The sequence below is a fragment of the Carcharodon carcharias genome, chromosome 7, assembly GCF_017639515.1.
Source record: "Carcharodon carcharias isolate sCarCar2 chromosome 7, sCarCar2.pri, whole genome shotgun sequence".
Taxonomy (NCBI): Eukaryota; Metazoa; Chordata; class Chondrichthyes; order Lamniformes; family Lamnidae; genus Carcharodon; species Carcharodon carcharias.
In genome coordinates this window covers 159,097,132-159,119,711 of record NC_054473.1, presented here as the reverse complement: position 1 = coordinate 159,119,711, position 22,580 = coordinate 159,097,132, and the positions used below count along the sequence as shown (strand labels likewise).

Sequence of the window (22,580 nt, the reverse complement as noted above, 5' to 3'; positions counted from 1 at the left end):
CTCAGAAATCCTCAGTTTTATTTTATTGCTAATTAAGGTCTTCACCATAAAAATAATTGAACCACATGGATACACAAGGGCCATTAGTGAGATCATTAGAACATATATTTCCCCAACAGAAGAGAGAAGCTACATTCCCAGGGCAGCCATTAAATCTGCCAACCTCCATTGGGAAATTTGGATCTGGTGACAGGGCACTTAGATACCTTACAATGTAGAAAATTAGTCAATCTTTAGGGAAATAAAAATATATCAAATCCCCTGGCATTCAAACACGGCATCAGCACAGGTTAAGGAAGATTCCAAATGACATCTCTCCAATATTGTGGTGGCTGTCTTGTACTGAGCTAGCCACAAGGGAAGAACAATGGCATTTTAAAAAAATGTTACCTAATATGATACACATGCACACGTGGCCAGCTCAAATTTTATCAAGGGATTAACCCAAGCACTTTCATAACTTACAATGTTGATTAATTTGTGTATGTAATTTAGGGCTGCTTTCCACAAAGCAAATAATGGAATTGCAGTGATTCACAGGCAGAATAAGCCAGATACTTACCAATTACAATTACCCATTCCGAGCTTAATTTAGCACTTTTCTATTCGGCTGATGGTGTTTAAATCCTGAACTTTCATAATATCGAGGTTTTTTTTACCATGAGTAATTTCCTGCTGTAGTTGATCGCCCATCACTCTGTGCATGGTTTGTCAAGTGTAGTCTTCAGGGTGAGCAGGGTTTAAAGGCTGATGATAATTGGGCAAAGGATAAGTTCTGTAGTTCAGTCCTCATTTTAAAATCTTACTTTTGTTTGCAGTATACATTTTCTCGCCCACATCTATAATGGAAACTGCCTAGATAAGCTTTTAATTATGCACAAACCCAGCTAGTAGTGACACAGCAGCCCCATTATTTGAAGAAAGTACAATTAGAGCTTAACAAGTTTACACAGATAGCTTGAATTGTAAACATAGGCGTAGGAACTTACAATGAAAACGTAGGCAAGAAGTACACAAGATTTTTAGTGTATTAGATATAATTTGGTCTCTTGCAAAATCAACTTTGCATCTCCCAAAGTTTATTTGTAACTTTCACTATATATTGACTAGTGTTAAAAACTTGTGAAGCTATAGTCTGGCTGCAATTGTCAGTCTTCAGATCTTTCTGTAATACTTAATTTTTCCCAAGTTTTAAAACTGACCTTAAATTTACAAACTAAAAGATGTTATGATTTCATTAAAAATGGTACCCAAATCACGTTTAATCCAGTGAAAAGGTTGAGACGTGCATCACCTGGATTTTGTAAAAGGTACAGAATGGTGTTGTACAAAATCTCTCAAAATCAGGACAGCCTTATGCTCTTCAGACCAAAGTTACTTTTTCCAACCCCTGCATTCCCTAGCCACTGACCCCAGCCCGCTACCTTGCTACTGTCTGATGCTGAACCATACTGTCATATTTGACCCAGAAACAAGATTCCAACCTCATACCCACACTATCACCAGGACTGCCTACTTCAATCTTCGTAACAGTGCCCGACTCCACCACGTGTCAACTTATCTGCTACAGAAACGCTCATCCTAGCAAGCCTTTGTTACCATCTAGACTTGACTACTCTAATGCTAACCGGCTTTCTTTCTTTCATCTCTATAAACTTGAGTTCATGCAAAACTCTGCTGCCCATATTTTAACTCTCTCCAAATTCTGTTTGCTCATCAAATGTACTCACCAATCTACACTGACTCCTGGTCTGGCAACAGCTCAATTTTAAAATTCTCACCATTGTTTTCCAATTCCTTCAAGGCCTTGTTCCTTCCCATCACTGAGGTCTCCTCCAACCCACCACCTCCTCTCCTGGACATTTCTTCGCTTCTCCAATTTTGTCTTGTTCATTCCTGATTTCAATTATTCCATGGTGGCTGTGCCTTCAGCTGCCTGGCCCTAAGCCTTGGAATTCTCTCCCCAACCCTCTCTTGCATCTTTATCCTTCTTTATGACACTCTTTAACAACCACCCATGTGACAAATCTTTCCCATATGCCTCAATGTAAACAGTGTGTTCGATAATACTCCTGTGAAGCATTGACATTAGTGCTATAAAAATGCAAGTGGTTGTTTGGAGCTTCGGGAATCAATATTGTTCCAAAATATTTTATTGCTTATACTTCAGACCTTATTCCCTTTATCATCCCCGTTTGTCACTCATTCCAACTATACCAATACAGCAGCTTGCAAATAATCACATACAGCCCCAGGGTGGGTGAAAATAAACACATTGATCCATCATTCTTAAGTTCACTTTTCTGATCCAGTCACACTCCTGACATTGAGATACTGGACTGCCCCTTGGTTAAATAAAAAAGGAATTAAAAGTGATACTGGCTGGGTTTTGTATTTCTGGAATTTTCTGCTGTAAGTGATGGCACATATTCAATACAGAAATATGGACATGTAGAGATTAATGATGGAGCGATGCCATATATTTCCTTTTGCATTATTAGTGCAATAGCAACGCTGAATACTGATAACACCAGCATGTTCTGGCACCCAGCATTTAAAAAAAATCTTTGTTACTAATGCTACACAATCTTCTTTCAAGGGCAATAAGCTGATTAATCAGTTGTGACCTGTTCAGGTTACAGAAATATGAACATTCATGTATAGATTTTTCCTTCTTCACAAAACTGCATTAACTTTTAAGATTGCAAGACTGTAATGTAATAAGGCAACCACTTATCTGGACAGTGCTTTAGTGTTTTACTTTTTAATACCTTATTGCTGCTGATTTTCCCATCTTAAAATCTCAGCCTTATAAGAATTTATCGCAATACTACATATAAATTGCAACATAAATTCTGAAATTCGGTGGCCACTAACTTTCCATTGCCAAAAATGTGAAATATTGTGGCTAATGTAACACTTGATAAGGCACAATGATTACAAAACCCATAGTGGAGTAATTAAATACAGCTCTGTAATGCAAGCAGAAAAAAATATTAAACTCTTTTTTGTATAAAGGTCATATGAACATACAGAATTCAAAACATCTGTTCAAAGTAAATCCTCTCTATATAAAAGATATATGGGTAATAAGCTATTTGATGCAGCAATATATCTAGTAGCATGCGACAATATTCACTATACAAATGTTGTCAAAAGACAACATACAGTAATTGTAATCATAGGATTCAATCTCAGCAAACTAATTAGAGATTGACAATTAATTCAAACAATAAAATATGCTAAAATATACAGAATACTAATAATCATCTTGTGTCAGGAATGTCTCCAATAAACAACAATATTCAAGCTTTAACTGATAGGTAGCTTGAACCAAGTTTGATCCCCACAAGACTTAAAAACCAATTGAGGATGGCCGTAAAAGCAACACAAGATGAATGGATTACGGCTTATGGACTGAGCAAGTGAAGGACAGGTCACCCCAGATTGAAATTTGAGTCTGGTGATCTTCTAGCTTGGCTTCAATTTTGCAAGATTGTATCTACACCAAAACCCAAAAGCTATTGTTTACTTCACACCTTGATGATCTTCCATGCCAAATTAAAGCTGTGGTAAAATCCATTATAACTAATTATCCTACATTTGAGGCAAACACAGTCCTCAACCAGTGCAAATGGCATAAGCTGAAATTTTCTGTTATGATCAACTAAACACAGCTACTAACACTCATAAAAACAAAAAACTGCTGATGCTGGAAATCCAAAACAAAAACAGAATTACCTGGAAAAACTCAGCAGGTCTGGCAGCATCGGCAAAGAGTTGACGTTTCGAGTCCTCATCACCCTTCCACAGAACTGAGTGAATATAAGGAGGGGTGAAATATAAGCTGATTTAAGGTTGGGGGGTGGGGGGGGGGGGGGGGGGGGGGGAGGGGTGGAAGGGGCGGGGGTGGTGGTGGTGGTGTGGTTGTAGGGACGAGCAAGCAGTGATAGTATGCCCTGCTAGTCTTTCCACCCCACTCCCACTAGAGCTGTACCTTGAGCGCCCTACCATTCATTCTTAATTAGCACATTTGTTTAGACAATATCACCACCTTCAACACCTCTGTGTTCTTTTGCGACATCTTTTGATCATCTGCTCCTATCACTGCTTGCTTGTCCCTACAACCACAAACCGCCCCCCAACTTCTCGCGCCCCCCCACCCCCCCACCTTAAATCAGCTTATATTTCACCCCTCTCCTTTTTTTCACTCAGTTCTGTGGAAAGGTCATGAGGACTCGAAACGTCAACTCTTCTTCTCCACCGATGCTGCCAGACCTGCTGAGTTTTTCCAGGTAATTCTGTTTTTGTACTAGCACTCATGTTTGTGATGTTTAAAATGAAGCCATTAGCCTCTTTAGAAGGATTGATGCAGTTTAAGGAAATAATGCAGATCAAGGACAATTAAACTTATCTCAAGAATGAATACATGTTATCACTATACAATCGGTGCCTATACCTGACTTTAATGAAGGAAAAATTCAAAGAATACAGAAAGCAATGGAAGTGAAGGTTTTATCTGAGGCAAACAGGCTACTGAATGGAGAAAAAGGTTAATTTTGTAATCACATATAAAATTAACTACACTTAAGTGGCAACAATGGAGCTAGAAGTATAACACACAATATTTTAAATCTGACTCATTCATTCTGTATCAGAGATCAGCCAGGTAATCAGGTATCTTTTCAGGATTTTCGACCATTTTTTCTTCACAGAAAGGACTTTGGGATTGAGTTAGCTTTAAGGGTTGATTTTGGAAACAAAATAATTTATGTGGGTTTAAAAAATGTCACATGCTGCAGGCATTGAACACATGCATTGAACTAGATGGGCCCAGTGTGTGAAATTCACAACAGCAAGAGCCAATTGTCTGATCCCAAGTCAATTAGTCAAAATAGCCTTTTTCTTCTTTAGGAAAGCAGACTCAAGCCACAAGGGGAAATTAGTAGTTAATTTTACTGTTAGGCCAGGCCTACCATGGCAATAAAAATCAGCTGCACACCTTCTCTCCCCCCTCAAACACCCCTGCAGAGACAGAAAGGAATATTTGGCTAGTCAGGTTATAAAGCAGACAAGAGGCTGCAAGTTGTAGGTCAAGGGCTAGCTGCTGCAAAAATAAAATGCAAAAGATCAAGGTTGTTTGCAAAAGAAGTTGCCCAGAATGAAAAGAAATGGCAGAAGAAAACAAGTCAGTCAAGTAGCAGGGTTTATTATTGTTCCCAATTCATGCAGAGAGATGTGGGTTTGAGTTAATAACTGGAACCTGACTGACATTCTCTATGTTCACTTGCTGCCTTTTAAATAAAACAATATAACGATTCATTGATGGCCTTGTTTCGGTAAGTGTTTCTCAACACATCGTTGAAAAGAATCAAGAAACACACCAGTCAAGTGTGAAAGCACAATATCCAGTTCAGGTCACAAATGGGTCTAATTGTTATGTCCCTGAGTAACAGTATCATTAAGTTAAATTGCTTATGGGAGTGACCAGCTACAATGCACACAAGAGAATATCTAAGCTAAATGCTAATCACATCGCAGTGTCCATGACAACAGGAAATCAATCATCTTTGAAATATGATCAGTTTGAAAAAATTAACTACTCAACATAGATGGCAACATTCTTACTTGAGTGCTTAAGTATCGGGATGTATTTGTTTAGGCTATTATATGGAAAACAGCAATAAATGATGGAGGTTTCAAATGCATTTTAGAGGCATTGAAATACATTTTGGGTTGTGAATTCTTTCAAATATATGGACACCTACATCAGCTTTGGCTTGCACACACAATTAAAAATGAAGTGGATTCGGGGGTGGAGGCTTAACAATTCAAGTTGCTAAATTCATTTCTGTAGATAGTGAGAATAATTAGGAAAACCAAAAGTTAAAGATTAACAATTGTAGTACAGGTGAAGAATTTCTGCATTCAGAGGCAAACCTCACATACTTGCATAAACATCAAATCTTTCTGAAATTCTCAGCTTACAACCATTGAAATTTGGTCTATTTACTGATGGAACTTTTGAACACTCCTTTAGGTTCACTCTTGTTCTGTCGTGTGCCGATAAATAGATTGCATGTTCCTTCCAGAGAGGCAGGGAGAGAATGGCTTTATCAGATTCAGCCCAGTTTCAGGAATTCTGCAGACTCTGTCCAAACTGCTTCCAATTCAGTCGCAAAACACAGTCATGCAAAATATGGCTGCATCATACAACATCTCATTACCAAGGATCATCTTATATGAGAATGGTTCCAAATAACAGTGCTGTCATTCTCATTTTATCTTAGCAAAGTAAACCTTTCAATTTGGACAGCACTAAGCTCTCCAGTTGACAGAAAATTGAAAGGATGCTTAATATATTTCATGCTAACTGATTTTGTGGCAGATCCTCTTTACTCTCCTCCCTCTCCAGGTTCCAGTCCTTCAGACCTTCAGGTAAGGTGGTGTCCTCTTCAAAGCTGCCAGTACCTTCAACAAACTCTTCATATGTGGATTTTTCTGAAAATGGCCGTGGTCCCAAAAGATCAATCATGTCACTTTTATCAAGTACTTCCTTCTCTAGTAATCTTTCGGCTACCTGACAAAAGAAACAAACAAAAAATTATGGCTCTCAATTCAGTAGGATCAAAAAGAATGTTCCACACCTGGAAAGTACAAAATCTTGCAGAAAAACTTGGTGCTTCTGATTCCAAAGCTGCACTTTTGGTGCCACATATTTTAGGAAACAGGCTGGTATTGTCAAGAAAGGCCATTATTTTAGGCAATTTGGATAAAACCTTGCTTTGTTGCTTCAGAACTTTCTGGAGAATGCGGATAGTCTTTAACAAATGGTGTCAGAAACTATGTTCAGTGCTGTTGTCCTCCCCACCTTTTATTTGGAAGCAGTTAGGGGGAAAACAACAAACAGATGATTTAAAAGTCAATGCCTGCAAGTAAAAAAGAAATAGAAGCAGGAGAAAACCATATAGCCCGTTGAACCTGCTCCACCATTCAATACGATCATGACTGATCTTGGGCTTCAACTCCACTTTCCTACCCTCTCTCCTTATCCCTTTATTCCCCGAGACACTAAAAATCTGTTTATTCCTGCCTTAAATGTATTCAACGAGGTGCATTAACAACCCTCTGGGTTAAAAATTCACAATCTTTAGAAAGAAATAATTTGTCCTCATCCCAATCCCTTATCCTGAAACTGTGCCGTGTTTTAGATTCTCTGGCCAGCAGAAACAACCTCTCAATGTCTACTCTATCAAACCCCTTCAGAATCTTGTATGCTTCAATTGCCTCTCATTCTTCTAAACTCCAGAGAATCTAGGCCCTATTTTCTCAGCCTCTCTCAACTTCCTCATCCCAGGGACAAATTCAGTAAACCTTCACTATACTGCCTCCAATGCTAATATTTCCTTCCATGGAAGGAAATACAGAGACCAAAAATTCACACAGTATTCCAGATATGGTCTCAACAAAACTCTGTACAATTGTAGCAGGACTTCTTTATTCTTGTACTCTAACTTGCTTGCGATAAAGGCCAACATGCCATTTGCCTTCCTAACTGTAACTGCATGCTAACTTTGTGTTCCTTGTACAAGTACAGCTAAGTCTCTTTGAACATCCAAAACAAAAACAGAAATACCTGGAAAAACTCAACAGGTCTGGCAGCATCGGCAGAGAAGAACAAAGTTGACGTTTTGAGTCCTCTGACCCTTCAACAGTTTTTATCTCTTTGAACATCAACGTTTAAAAATTTCACACCTGCAAGGTCTTATGTTCAACAAGGGGTGATAAATTTACCCATTTGGAAGTCAGCAATGCAGGCTACAAATTGAAGACAGAAAAGGCCAAAAGGAATTCTTTTGATTGTTAATCTCACTTTTTTCTTGTTCACTTGCCAATCCAAGGGTGTTTACAAATTGGAAGGAAAAAAATAGAATGAAATCTAGTCAGTTAGTGCCTTAATCCATTAAAATGGTCTCAGTAACAGAGGGTATTGCTCAGCATTCACTGCTAGCATGATATTTTGCAATCTTTCACTGGTTCCAATCTTAAATATATATCAACTAAAATGATGTTTTCATATTTGTGTTAATTAGAACTGAAATATGAAAATATAACTTCTAGCAATGTAGGTCATAATGAAGGCATTGGAAAACTTAAAAGGATAATAAAACCAACATTGAAGATTTTACGGGTTACTCATTGAGTGGATGTTGACTGAGCAGTCATTAGTGCAAGAAGCATGGAATGACAGGATGCTATTTCTAAAATGTCCTTTGGGGTTTAATAGTTTTCCCAAAGAAAACAGAATAGTTTACTAGCTGGCAAAGAATGGGGACTGAAATGCATAGTATAGCAGTATAGTAATGTGAAGGGAGGAAGTCAGGTTTTGTAGAAATGATGCTCCAATAACAATACAATCACTTACTTTTTCAACTTCCAATCGCTTCTCTCTCAATAACGTCAAGGTTCTCTGGTTTGCTGTGCCAATAAGAGCCCGAACCTCTTCATCAATAATCTGCGCTGTGGTCTCACTGTATGGCTTTTCAACAATTGTATCACCCTGTCGTGGAAGGTCAAAGGACACTTGCCCAAGTTTTTCACTCATACCAAATTGAACAATCTGACAAATGGGAGAAGAAAATAGAGGATTAATAAAAACAGATCAGAATTCCCAGATAGTGAGGACACCAAACGAATAGCTAAGCCATGAGGAGTCGAGGTGGCAAAGCTCAATTTCCAGTTTCTGCTGAGTTAGCTGATTAGATGCAGAGCTCTTGCATCAGCTTCATGAGACTTGTTAATAATCTATAATCAGAGAGAAACATCCCATAGATCAAGTCTACCACTTACAGGATTGTGTAGCAAGTTATTTACTACTGTGATAAAAGCAAAGAACTGCGGATGCTGGAAATCCGAAACAAAAACAGAAACAGAAATACCTGGAAAAACTCAGCAGGTCTAGCAGCATCGGCGGAGAAGAGTACAGTTGACATTGAAGGGTCATGAGGACTCGAAATGTCAACTGTGCTCTTCTCCGCCAATGCTGCTAGACCTGCTGAGTTTTTCCAGGTATTTCTGTTTTTATTTACTACTGTACTGTTTTTCTAAATAATTAATAGCATAACTGAGTAAAACGAAGTGTATGCACATGAGAAGAGACTTTAACGGTTTGTTTTGTATCATTATACACGAGTCAACATTGATCGCTTAGCGATGGCCTCATTAGGCAGAAAACTCCTCCATGCTGAGATACTAGAACACTCATAACTCCTATTACTCCTCCAAAAGTACCTAATTAAGGCATCCATACCAATAAGCAATTTCAGACTATTGCATGATGATATCAGCTTTAGGAAGGGAGGGGATGGAGCAAAAATTTGAAAGTATGGAGTGCACAATGGGAGCTGAAGATATGGTTTTGGTCTTCCCAATATTTGAGAAAATCCAAGGCTGGACATTGGGCAACCAATTTGCCAAGAGGCAGTGCTGGGGTCATCATCTCAAATGTGGGATCTGGCCCCATGCATACAGGTAAGATCACCAAGAGGTAAGGGTTTGGGTGCCATAATTGAAGTTTTTACTATCTCTAGCTACAGTTAGATAGGCAAGAGTTCCCTTAAAGGATTCTTGCGATGATGATGATGCTGGCATGGCCAGAGAAACCATTGCTAGAAATACTATGGCTATGATTGGAACCCAAACAAGAGCAGTTTCAGTGAGCTGATAACAAAGGGGAGATTTCGGAGGAGGATTGTGTCAAAAGCTGAAGTCTTGGACAAATAGTCAAAGCCACACAGAATGCTGTGCCTTTCTCCAGGGCTAAGTCAGTGATTTGGTAGGGACCATAACATAATTAGAATGATTAAACCAGAGGAGTTATGGGAAAGACAAGAGTGGATCTAGGAGATAAAAACACATTTTAAGATGACTGGAGATGGGAGAGTTGTTAGTAAAGACCAGGATCTCTGGGATGGTGATAATTCTTTTTAAACATGTGGGGTAGTGCCTAAAGAGTGGGGATCTCTTACAATAATTAGCAAAAATGGGACTTAAGAAGGGAGGTTGGGTAATCAGAAAATCAGTGGGAATGGGATCAGTAGAGCAAGAGTATGTCTCATGTATGAAATGGGCTTTGAGAAGGTGGAGTGGATGGGGGCATGAGGGATACACAAAAATGCACACAAGAGAACAAAAGGAGAGAGGAAGAAGAGAAAAGACAAAGGTTCAGACTTAAAAATGGTACAGAACAGAAGACGAGAAGGTTTAGCTTAGGGAACAAGGGGAAGCAGAGGCAGATGGCTGCCTGGTCTCTTTCTTGGAGATAAAGAAAGCTACGAGCTCAATGAATTTGTTCCTGGAAGTGAACTTGGAGTGGGCAAAGAGGAGTTTGTTGAGATGGATGTTAATGGTGAATGAAAAGCCAAAGAGCAGACAGTAAGGAGCTGGAAGCAATCCGGAGGAGAGTATTTTTTCTAGGGATGGAGTAGAAGGATGGTAAGGCAATGTGTGTGGTAAGAACTGACTGGAGATAACAAGTTGGTGATCAACGCCACTGGAGATGGCAAGGTTAGAGCAATGGCTGTGAATTTGGATCAGAAAGTGTACATAGAGAGACAGAGGTTTAAAAAAAATCAAAATGGCCATTAAATCAGAGCAGAATGGAATACATATAGTGCACATCACAAATGATAATGATGGTCAGGCAGATTGCATTTGCTACTGCATTGAAAATATTTTTCTCTTAAATGGCACATATATAAACTTAAAATATACTGACCCAGAAAAAGTCATGTCCAATTCAAACTATTAAGGTTAGTTAAAAATATAAAAGGCATCTCAATTATTAGGCACCCCACCATTGCTGCCCTTCCCGTAACAATCGCTGCATTCAGTGACAAGAAGAATTTTGCAAAAATGCCTCTATCATAAATCAAAAAAGATGAATGTAACAGAACTCCTAAAAATGTTTCCACTGGCTCTATCCCACCAGGAGGAAAGAACGTTATATAAATTCACAACACACTTCTTTGATTGTCCAAGGAAAAAGTTTTTTGTCGTGGAGCAGGGGAGTCCTCCTTCTGCGAGTGACTCATTTGAAACCGGAGAAACTTTACTCGAGAAGCTTCAGAGTGAATCGCAGGTCAAACTGAGATTCAAATTCTACCTTTTGGATGGGTATCCTTGAGTGTTGGAGCTAACACACTCCCAAGGCCAACAAAACAATTGAGATGATAATCAGATACGAATGAGGATTTACCTGGGCATAAGCACTCTGTGTGATTTTTTTTAAGTCGTCCTGAGCACCAGTTGTGATGCGATCAAAAAATATCTGTTCGGCCACTCGGCCGCCAAGCATCATGCACATGCGGTCAAAAAGCTGCTCTTTTGTGTAAAGATACTGCTCTTTGGGCAAGTACTGTGCATAGCCAAGACCTTTCCCACGAGGTATAATAGACACCTGCAGAAGGAGATACACATTACACATTTAGGTATTTATAAATTTTAGTATGCAACATTACTTCATAAAATCTGAGCTAAAATTTATGCTATACCTAGCTCAACAGTTGAAGCGTGTCAAAAAACCTTCAATATGCCTAAAAGGAGAAAATCTACCTAAACAATGCTTTCCATTTAGGATTCTTCTATATATCATTTATTTGATTGTCTCAGGGAAAAAGTTTTTGGCAGTACAAAAAGTTTTGTCGTTTTTTTATCCGGGGACAATCAAAGAAGCTTCACCATAAAATATTAGCAGGACACATAAACAGAAATATATTTCTTTGAAAGCTTTTTTGGCGATGAAAAATAGATCAAAAATAAATACAAGGAAAAAGAATTGTATTTTTCTAACTTGGTAGTTAGAAATAGGTTTGGTGCAATCACAGTCTAAATTGAACAAAATGAAAAAGAGTTTACAATACAGGAATACAGTTTAATGTTTCCTAAAGAACTGGTGTTATGCATCGTCCATCAACACTCCTTGGCATAATTTTCTGAAGCTATACATTTTTTTTGCCATTAAAATTAATGGTGAAGCTCCTTCCCACAAGTGGAAAGTTGTAAAATTAGCCCTTTAACTGCTTTCTAGATTGTTGTGGTATTAAAAGGACATTTAGCTTATGCTGAACAAGTTATTATAAACTCATTCAAGAGACTTAATGCAAAAAAATGCTATTAAATTCCGTCTCAGATCATCACTTGCTGTCATAGCACTTCATTTCAGTTCTCCTCTATTAGGTTGTTTTTCAAATTCTTCCACCTGTTTGAAAGGACCAACCTGTCCCATTTAGTATTTCCATTAAGTGGAGTTGAGACCACAATCAGATCAGCCATGATCTTATCAAATGTCAAAGCAGGCTCGAAAGGCTGAATGGCTTATTCCGACTCCCATACCCTATGTTCCTAAGCAAACAGTCTGGGAATATCAACTTTTGGCCTGGATAAATCAGAGTGCAAAACCAGCAAACTGCTACTCCTTCACACATATTATTACTCCAATGCACTGTGCTACTGAGTTCTCATATCCTAACCAATGTCAAAATATTTAATGCATATTTAGCACGCACACTACTTCTCTTCCAAACATATAGAGATAGCAGTTAATTTGTTACTTTGAGCAGAGGGTCTGCATGCTCCAGGAACCAGCCAACAACTGCATGCCCAGCCTCATGATAGGCAACAGTCTTTTTCTCATTGGGTTGCAAGACCTGTGTTTTTTTCTCCAATCCTAAAAGGAAACATGAGTAAAAAATTATTAGCAAAAGAAAGATGAATATTTAAATGGATGGATTGAGCAGTGATATCTTGGCTTAGATGTTCAATATATCCCCTCTCCCCTTCCCCTCTACTGTATTTTCCAAATCAAAACTTCAACTAGTATAATGGTCAGCAAGCTAAAGGCTTAAGTAATCTCAGTATGATACAATTTTAGGTTATATAAGTTTCAAAGCTAGAGAAAAGGCAAATCTATTTCAAGCACGATAATGAGAGTGCTGAGGTGTACAATAAAGTGCTCAGAGGATGGCCTTGGCTGTGAGACAACTGGATTAAAAAGTATGCATGGTAACAAAGTTAAATTATATAAATGCAAGTTGTTGATGATGTACAGGTAAAAATTGCTCAATTAAGGGCAATATACTTATCACATACAAAGTTGTATTTACAGATACAAAACATAAATTTCAGAAAAAAGTTTAATTACAAAAGGGACAACAAATATAGGAATTATAAAATGATGATGTTACTATCTAAGATGGCTCCAAGGCTAGCAAGGTCCTGTCCTTTGTAATTCTATCTATTTGCATCCATCAACACCTGAGCTCACCCTGCCCAATTTCTTCTCCTCCATAATCCATTGTCCTAATAGGGATGGTGTTCCACGAAGAGGATTTGAGGAGTCAGGGCCCAAATTAAAACACAGAACATCAAAGATAATAATCTCTGGATTGCTACCTAAACCATGCGCCAATTGGAATAGGGTCAGGCAGATTAGAGATTAAACGTGTGGCTCAAAGACTGGTGTGAGGAGTAGGGGTTTTGATTCATGAGGCACTGGCATCAGTACTCGGGGAAGAGTGAACTATTTTGTTGGGACGGGCTACACTTGAACCGGGCTGGGACCAGTGTCCTGGCCAATCATATAACCAGGGCTGTGGACTGGACTTTAAACTAACAAAGGGATTGTGTGTGTGTGTGTGTGTGTGTGTGTGTGTGTGTGTGTGTGTGTGTGTGTGTGTGTGTGTGTGTTTTTGTGTTTGTGTGTGTGTGTATGGCAACGGAGCTGGTTTCCGATGAAGGGAGATTTTGAAATCAAAAGAGAAAGGTTGAGGCATCAGAACAGTATAGCAACGTGGGTAAAGTAAAACAGAACGGGGCAAGACAGAGAATTCAACAAAAATTGTACATCAACTAATAAAGGTCATTGTAGGGGATAGAAGTAAAAATGAAATTAAAAGTTCTTTATCTAAGTGCACAAAGCATCTGCAATACGAAAGATGAACTAGTGGCACAAATAGAGGTAAATGATTTAGATCTAATAGCCATTACAAAGCCATGGTTACAAGGTGAGCAAGATAGGGATACAAATATTCCAGGGTACACAATATTTTGGAAAGATAGACAGAATGGCAAAGGAGGAGGGGTGGCCTTGGCAGTAAAGGGTGACATAAGGACATTAGCGAGAAAGGATCTAGCCTCAGATGATCATGAAATAGAATCAGTATGATAGAAGTTACAAATAACAAGAGTCAGAAAACACTGATGGGAGTAGTTTGCAGGCCCCCTAACAGTGGTAATACCATTGGACAAAGCACTAACAAGAAATTACTGGAGCTTGTAAAAAAAGGCAATGCAACAGTTGTGGAAGACTTTAATCTTCATATAAACTGAGACAATCAAATTGGCAAGAGTGATCTAGAAGATGAGCTTGTGGAATATTTCATGACAGCTTCTTGGAGTAATAAGTTGTGGAACCAATTAGGGATGAAGCTATTATGTAATGAAGCAGAGTTTATTAGTAATGTCATTGTAAAAGGTCCACTTGGAAATAGTGATCATAATACCACTGAATTCCACATTACATTTGAAAGTGGCAGCCTCAATTCACTAACAAGAATCTTACACTTAAACAAAGCCAATTGCATAGGTATGAGTGGAGAACTGGCAAATACATAAATTGGGTAAACAGACTAAAAGGTATGGCTGTAGTTGAACAGTGGGAAATACTTAAAGAAACAATTCAAAATGTCCAACAAAAATATATTCCATTAAGAAACAAAAACTCAGTGAGAGAGACCCCTTTGTGGCTCACTCAGGAAGTTAGGGGCCATATTAGATTTAAAAAAGAGGCTTACAATATTGCAAAAAACGGAGGATTGGGAGTTTTAGAGACCAGCAAAGGACAACCAAAAGTTGATAAAAAAGGAAAAAATAAGATTAGAGTAAACTAGCCATTAATATGAAAACAGACTGTAAGAGCTTTCATAAGTATATAAATAGGAAGAGAGCAGCTAATGTAAACTTTGGACCTTTAGAAGCAGAGTCAGGAGCAATTATTCTGGGGAATGAGGAAATGGCAGAGGCATTGAACAAATATTGTGTCTGTATTTATAGTAGAAGATACAAGTTTCATTCCAGAAATAGACAGTAAACTAGGGGCTAAAAAGAGTGAGGAAACTAGGAAAATAAATATCAACAGAGAAAAAGTATTGGAAAAACTTGAGGGTCTAAAATCCGACTGATGGCCTAAGATTCTGAAAGAGATAACTGCAGAAATAGTGGGTGCACTGGTTATGATTTTCCAAAATTCCTTAGATTCAGGAATGGTCCCATCAGATTGGAGGTTGGCAAATATTGCTCCGTTTTTGAAGAAAAGGGGGAGAGAGAAAATGCCAGTTAGCCCAACATCAGTTGTTGGGAAAATGCTGGAATCTATTATTAAGAAAGTGTTAAGAATGCACTAAGTATTGTATGATTAGAACAAATCAACATGGTTTTATTAAAAGGAAATCCTGCTTAAAAAATTTATTGAACTTTTTGAGGATGTAACTAGATAAAGGGGAACACCAGTAGATGTAGTATACCTAGATTTCCAAAATACATTTAATGAGATGCCACACAAGGGGCTAATAGGCAAGATAAGGGCTCATGGGTTGGGGGTAATTTATGTGGCATGGGTAGAGGATTGGTTAACATTGAAGGCAGAGAGTGGGCATAAATGGGATATTTTCAAGTTTGCAGGTAGTGAAGAGTGGAGTACCACAATGGTCAGTGCTGAGGTCTGAGCTATTTCAATCTAAATTAATGACTTGGATGAAGAGACAGACAGCAATGTAACTAAAATTGCTGATGTAAAGCTAGATGGAAAGGTAAGCAGTGGGGAGGACACAGCGAGGCCACAAAGAGATATAGACAAGTTAAATGAGAGGGAAACAAGATGGTAAATGGATTATAATGTAGGGAAGTGTGAAGTTATTCACTTTGGTTGAAAAAAATAGAAAAGCTGAATAATTTTTTTAAAAGGTGAGAAACTTGTAAGTGTTGATGTTTAAAGAGACTTGGGTGTGCTGGTACAAGAAATGCAAAAAGTTAGCATTCAGGTACAGCAAGCAATTAGGAAGCCAAATGGCATGTTGACCTTTATTGCAAGGGAATTGGAATACAGGAATAAGTAAGTCTTGCAGGGTTTTGATAAGACCATATCTGGAGTAATGTGTACAGTTTTGGTCTCCACATTTAACACATACTTGCATTGGAGGTGATACAGTAAAGGTTCACTAAATTGGTCCCTGGGATAAGGGGGTTTTCCTATGATGATAGGCTGAATAAATTGGGTCTTTTTTCTCTAGGGTTTAGAAGAATGAGAGGCAATCTCAGTGAAACTTACAACATTCTGAAGGGGCTTGATAGGGTAGATTCTGAGAGATTGTTTCCGCTGGTAAGAGCATCTAAAACACGGAGGCACATTCTCAGGATAAGGGGCCAATCACTTAGGACTGAGATGAGGAGCAATTACTTCGCTCAAAGGGTTATGAATCTTTGGAATTCTCTGCCCAAGGTTGTATATGCTTTATCGTTGAAAAGACAGATTTTTGTTCTCTCAGGAATCAAGAGGTAGGGGGATCGGGTGGGAAATGGAGTTGAAGCCCAAGCTCAGCCACGATCATGTTGAATTGCGGAGCAGTCTTGATAGGCCATATGGTCCACTTCTGCTTCTATTTCTTGTATTCTTGTAATTGTTTTGGATCAGTCTGCAAGTTCCAACCAAAAGTTTAAAGCCACCTTTGCAGAGCGCATTGTCCATCCTCTGACCCAGCTTGTTTTGTTTTTAATATGCTCTTTTCCATAGATGCAAATCTACCCACACTTAGTTTTCCAGCCACTGGACTCCTCTGTCATCAGGACTGCACTGCACACTGGACTCCACTGAATGCCCTGGTTGTTATGACTTTACTTTGCAATTCACTACCTCAATTTTAAAGTAATCTGCTCCAGCCTCCAGTTGCCATCTCCCCTCTTACTGTTCCTGTTACCTGCTAAGCTTCAAGGTTTCTGTGCACTACTGGCTTCTAAACTTTACTCTGCTTCCACCTTGGGACTTGGACAGAAATGTGCCTTCTCTCGAGTTGAGGTTCATTTGTATGTTGGGTACGTTGCAACTTCAACCTTCCCTATTGCTTTCTACCAAGACATTATTCTGTTGAACTAGATCTATTCCAGTACACGGGATGCTTCTTCAGGCTGTCTTCTGTTCTCTGCTAGGGATTTTTCACTATGCTGAACATAGTTTGATCTGTTCCGACTGGTTCCCACCATGTTGTGTATTCTGCTTCCTTAGTGTTGTGCTGCTTCGCTGCTTTCCACTTGCATGTAATGGATGTTATTCTACAGAATTGCTTAGCCATCCTATGCTGGACTGGCTCAAGTTCTCACGACTTCAGATCTTGATCGGTCCTTACCTCCCTACAGTTGTCCCTCAGACCAACCTTAACTGAGCAAATGGATTTACCTTTCATCCTCCCCTGGTTTCCTGCACTTCACTACCCCTAGCCTTTGGGTTTATTCCCAATGCTTCCTGCTCCTCAGCCGTCATGTGCTAACAACTGAGGTCACCATACACTTCCCTGGGCCTCTGAATCAACCTCTGCTGGCTGATGGTCAATGTTCCAATTTGTCCTCAGACAATAAGGGATTATTGGGACATACTGCTGCATACAACACACCTGCTATTTAAATACAAGAAACAGTGTGACATTGCAAAGACTACTGCGAGTAAATCCCTAATTAGGCCTCAAGAAAGTGGTTATAAGCAGCATAAAAATGGAAGTAATCATTGGAATTTGTACAGTTACAAATAACTCTATTCCCAGCACCCGTATCTCATGTTACTGTTTACGGGTACTCTGAAGCCCAGACATGGTATGTGCCAGTTTAGTTCTGTCCCGTTTTGAGGTTATAGACAGATACATGGCCCTTGTAGCTGCTGTTAGAATCTAATGTACTGCATTATAAGCTCTCACATTGGTAACTCATAATTGCTTTCTATATCTGATTTTGCAGTCAAATTAACAGTATTCAGAAAAGAAAGAGATGCTACAATCCTAAGGAATCAGTATTTTTCATACAGATAGGCTGCAAACGGAACCTCAGAAACCAGTAACATTAAATTATAATCTGCTTCAAAAGAAAAACATGCTATTACACAGCATCTTTATAGGAAGTCTTTTCTACAGAATTGAAGTCAAGTGTTACTGGCATTAAAGATAGCAACCTGTGCATGTGCATTTATCTCTCTAAATCCTATCAGCTGACAACCTAAAGCTACCACATTTTGAAAGAAAGAAAGAAACTTGATTGTAATAGACTCTACAAAGACAAATTTTTCAATTGATCAATATTAAACAGGAACGCGTCGATTTATTAAAATGCATGTACATATGTTGAAAAAGATCAATTTAAGTGATCACACTGTAATAGATACGCTAAAAGGCATATGATGAGGTAGATGGAGTGGGAGGAGACTCGTTTGGAGAATAAACACCAACAGACCAGTTCGACCAAATGGTCAATTTCTGTGCTGTACATTCTGTGTAAAAATAGAGGGCTATTTATCATGGTGACATACGTGCATCGGGCTTCCTCCTAACATGAAATTATCCCTTAATTTACTTGACCTGCTATATGGAATACCTAGACAGGGAATTGAACAATGCATCTGTGAAAGCTTCATCGGTATCTGTTAAGTGGTAATGCATTTTGAATGCTTGAGTGAGGGAAATGCTGTCTGGTCAGCAACCTTTGTGTGAGGGACACAGATACAAAGAAACACAGGACTGACTTGCCTAGATCATTACTATCTGTATGCAGCTTTTTATTAAAAATCAAATTTTGCCTTCATGCCCACATTTCTCCTCTGGGTGAAAGCAAGATTATTAATTTCACATTGATCTAAGTTGGGTTGATTTTTCACAAGCACCAAAAGAGCTGGGAGCAGCTGGAAATCCAGAATTTAAAAGATCTACTGTATTTGCAGTTTTACCAGAGGTTATACAAGCAAGGAATAAACACAATGTTTTCACCAACAGTCTTTCAAAATCATAACTTGCTTGCATCTGAAACCAGTGAAGGAGCCATAGATCTCACCATCACTGGGGGCCATCAGCATCCCACATTTTCAAGGTGGAGAAATCATAGAAAACAGAAATAAGCAGATTCAAAACTAGGATGCTAAACACGCAACAAGCACACTTCAAGTCAACCTCACCTCCAATCACACGTTCTATTGCCTGTTCAAAGTGCTTCACATGGATCGATTCATTTAAATGGCGAGCAGCAATGAGAGCAGCTTCATTACATACATTGGCAATGTCAGCACCTGTAAAGGACAACGTGCTGTATCAGTCTCTAATACAAGTGATAAAAGTCTTCATTCTCTGAGATGATGGGAGTTTCAGTATTAGGGAATTGCCTTTTTTTCTACAAACTGTCAGCAGTAAGTTCTCCAAGGGCAATTAGATCAAGAATCAGATGTGAGATAAAACTACTTCTGCACTGGCCCAATCTTAATGTGAGATCTCTCCTTGCAGAACTCTGAGAGAGACATGACAATTTAGTAGCAGACCATCAGACTCAGTGTTACTAAGAACTTGATTCAGGCTACCTACATTTGTTTCAGATAGCTATCCAACTGGGAGATTTACGTATCATCTTTCTGACGGCTTCAAAACCAATATTATGAAGTGCATTATAGTGTGCAAACCCACAAACCCAATCACCAAGTCTATCTAAATAATGGTTATGAGTCAATGCCTGCCATATACCCTTAACTTTACTGTCACAAGGTATTTTTTCAAACTGTTGTACTGGTGTAAACTATAATACCCATTCAATCTTTCTCTGTCTTATGGGTACCTGGGGATTACATATAAAAGGGTTTGGTTATAAATTTGGTAACAAGCTCTACACCACATAAGGTCAGCAGTATATAATTAATTTCTCTATCTTTTTCTGGGACTCACCTGTGAACCCAGGAGTGAGTGCAGCCAGCTTACGTGCCAATGCTTCTTTATTGATACTAGGATTCATCTTCAACGGGCTGAGATGAACTTTGAAAATTGATGCTCGTCCTTTGATATCAGGAGGGCCTTCCATGTCAAAACAAATCAAGCCAAAGTTTAGATAAATTATAACAAACCTGGCTGATTTCACAGTGTATGAATGATACAAATTCAAACATCAATTAGGTCCTGTAAAACATCATGCACTGTTTTCTTCTGATTGCACAAAAATATGCATTACATATTCTATGTTTCTATTTTAGTTTTAGTAATGTCAATTGTTTAATTTGAAACAAATCTGTGGGAAGGATGCCATCTGTGGCACAAATTTAAATGAATCTATTTATGGAATAAATGTTATCCACTTCATCTGTAGAAGCTTTTCAATCATCACGTGCCCTCATCCCCTTTACATTAAAGCAGCTGTGAAGCAATTCGCAAAATTGGACAATTACTGTCCATTTGACAACAGTGAGGGATTTTTTAAAATCTTAATGTGAGAAAACAGAACCTAAGATTGTTCCTTAAACTATCATCTGATACCTGGTTTAACTCCAAAGGCAAAACTGAGCAACTTAAAACAGGAATCTTCGTTTTAATATTCTTGAGGCATATGTTTGCAAGTAATTCTATTATAAGAAACAATATAAGTAATCTTTATGAAAAAAAAGCTCTTAGTGCTGTATAAAATTTTGAGATAGGTATTTACAGTTCACTTTTTTGGTTTCCTAATTACTCTCTTGTATCTTCAAGGTTAATAGCAGGAATTACTCATTAATAAATGACTCTTAAATGACACCCATCAAGTCAGTTTATATCACACATTAAATACATCTTTAAAACAAAATCAAATGAAGAGCATTAAACTTTGTGGGGTAGAGTTTCTGTCATAAGCATAATTGAGAAAGGGTGCACAAAATGTGCTTGAATAATAATAAACAATATCTTTCCTGAACAAATGCAACAAGGCAGTGTAATAGAATACAATTGTTTCTTTTTTTCCTCCAAAGTATTCCTTGATATATTTAATGGTAATCTTGTGCAGTTTTACTAATACAGCTAAAAATGGGTTAAACTAAAAATAAGAATTTTTAATAAGGGTCCACTTCTGAGCAACCAGATTTAAAAATCATTGAAAATGACAGGGAAAACTATACAATCTGCTGCATCAGTGTACACTAGTCAATTTCGTAGGAAATTAATACTTCTTTGGCATGAAAAAAACTTTCAAAATGGGCCTGTGCACCTAAGAAAATTAGTGCAATTCGAAGAGCCTTCTGGAAACAGCAGATTTTCACAATGTCGACCTGGACATGGCTAATTTGTAGACATGGCAAGATTCAGGCAAACTGAATCTTGAACCAACATAAAAGATCACAGAAAGGACAAATACAATGTTGTTTTTGGACAAAACTCATGTTTAAAATTCTTTTGCACAGATTTGGCCGATTGTGCTGGAATCTGGGTGCAAAACCAGCAGAAACACCACCCTATTTATCGAGATTCAGAAATTTAACATGTACAAACAGTAAGTGGCCTGTGGCAAAGCAGCAGAGTACTTTCCTAACACAATTATGATGATTCTGACATAGTTTAAATCATGCCATGTTAGGAATTTCAATCTTACTCAGCACTACTGCAGAAAAAAGCCAATAACTTGATCTATATCCATCGTCTGGTAACTCACACAGTGAGCCATGAACTTTGTTGAGTGCGTAACTCATTAGCTGTCAACTTACCAATATAAATTTGCCTATCAAATCGCCCAGGTCTCATCAGTGCTGGGTCAAGGATATCAGGTCGATTTGTTCCTGCCAGAACAACAACATTGGTGCTTGTATTAAATCCTAAAAGAAAAAGAAAAATTCAAATGTGAAGTAACAGTCTGACCAGGTAGTTGCAAATACAAACACGCACTAATATTGTGTTGTGTCGTTATAGCGTGGAAAGAAAGCCAAAACTGTGTGTCAAAACTTTGTTCTTTTTGCTATCTTCAAAAATTGACTTTCTGATGAACCCAAAAAAATGGCTACAAGTCACATGACCTCAGGATTGGCCCTTTGTTCTGGAAGCTACCCACAGGAGTTACAAGAACAAAAGAATCCTCCTCTCATCACCATGGAATCCAACACCTAATTGTAGGGATATTATAATCACAAAACCAGGGGTTTTGCAGGTCAAAACTCGTTATTCCTGCAGAGCTGCTAACAGCCTCATCTCACCCGTGGGACTGCCAAGATCCATTTCAAAAGGGCACCATTGAGGGAACAATGAACATAATTTGCACCTTGATAAACTTACGCCTCTAGTGGAGTCAGAGGCTCTGCCTACACAATGGCTTTCCGAGGCAAGAAACTGGGACATTAGTCCTGAAATCAAAGCCTGTTCCAGAGATTGGATAAACATCCCTTTTGAAATAATTGTGGAGAAAAAAGGTCACATGACTCATGTGACCATTTTAAAATTTTTATATTCCTTTGAAAACTGAGAAAGCCTGTCTGCTGGTTAACATCCAACTGGTGAATG

At 38.4% G+C, this 22,580-nt stretch overlaps 1 protein-coding gene across 1 annotated transcript in view; it reads right to left on the bottom strand.

Moving 5' to 3' along the window:
• Positions 1 to 4,446: 4,446 nt before the first annotated feature.
• Positions 4,447 to 22,580, bottom strand: part of LOC121280307 (AFG3-like protein 2) — a 45,125-nt gene continuing 26,991 nt past the window's right edge. Inside the window, exons 11-17 of the mRNA XM_041192172.1 lie at positions 21,794 to 21,901; positions 20,016 to 20,141; positions 19,262 to 19,372; positions 12,612 to 12,727; positions 11,258 to 11,458; positions 8,426 to 8,620; positions 4,447 to 6,580 (exon numbers count right to left, since the gene is read on the bottom strand). Coding sequence (XP_041048106.1) covers positions 6,365 to 6,580; positions 8,426 to 8,620; positions 11,258 to 11,458; positions 12,612 to 12,727; positions 19,262 to 19,372; positions 20,016 to 20,141; positions 21,794 to 21,901 — 1,073 coding nt within the window. The 3' untranslated portion in view covers positions 4,447 to 6,364. The remainder of the gene's footprint in view (positions 6,581 to 8,425; positions 8,621 to 11,257; positions 11,459 to 12,611; positions 12,728 to 19,261; positions 19,373 to 20,015; positions 20,142 to 21,793; positions 21,902 to 22,580) is intronic.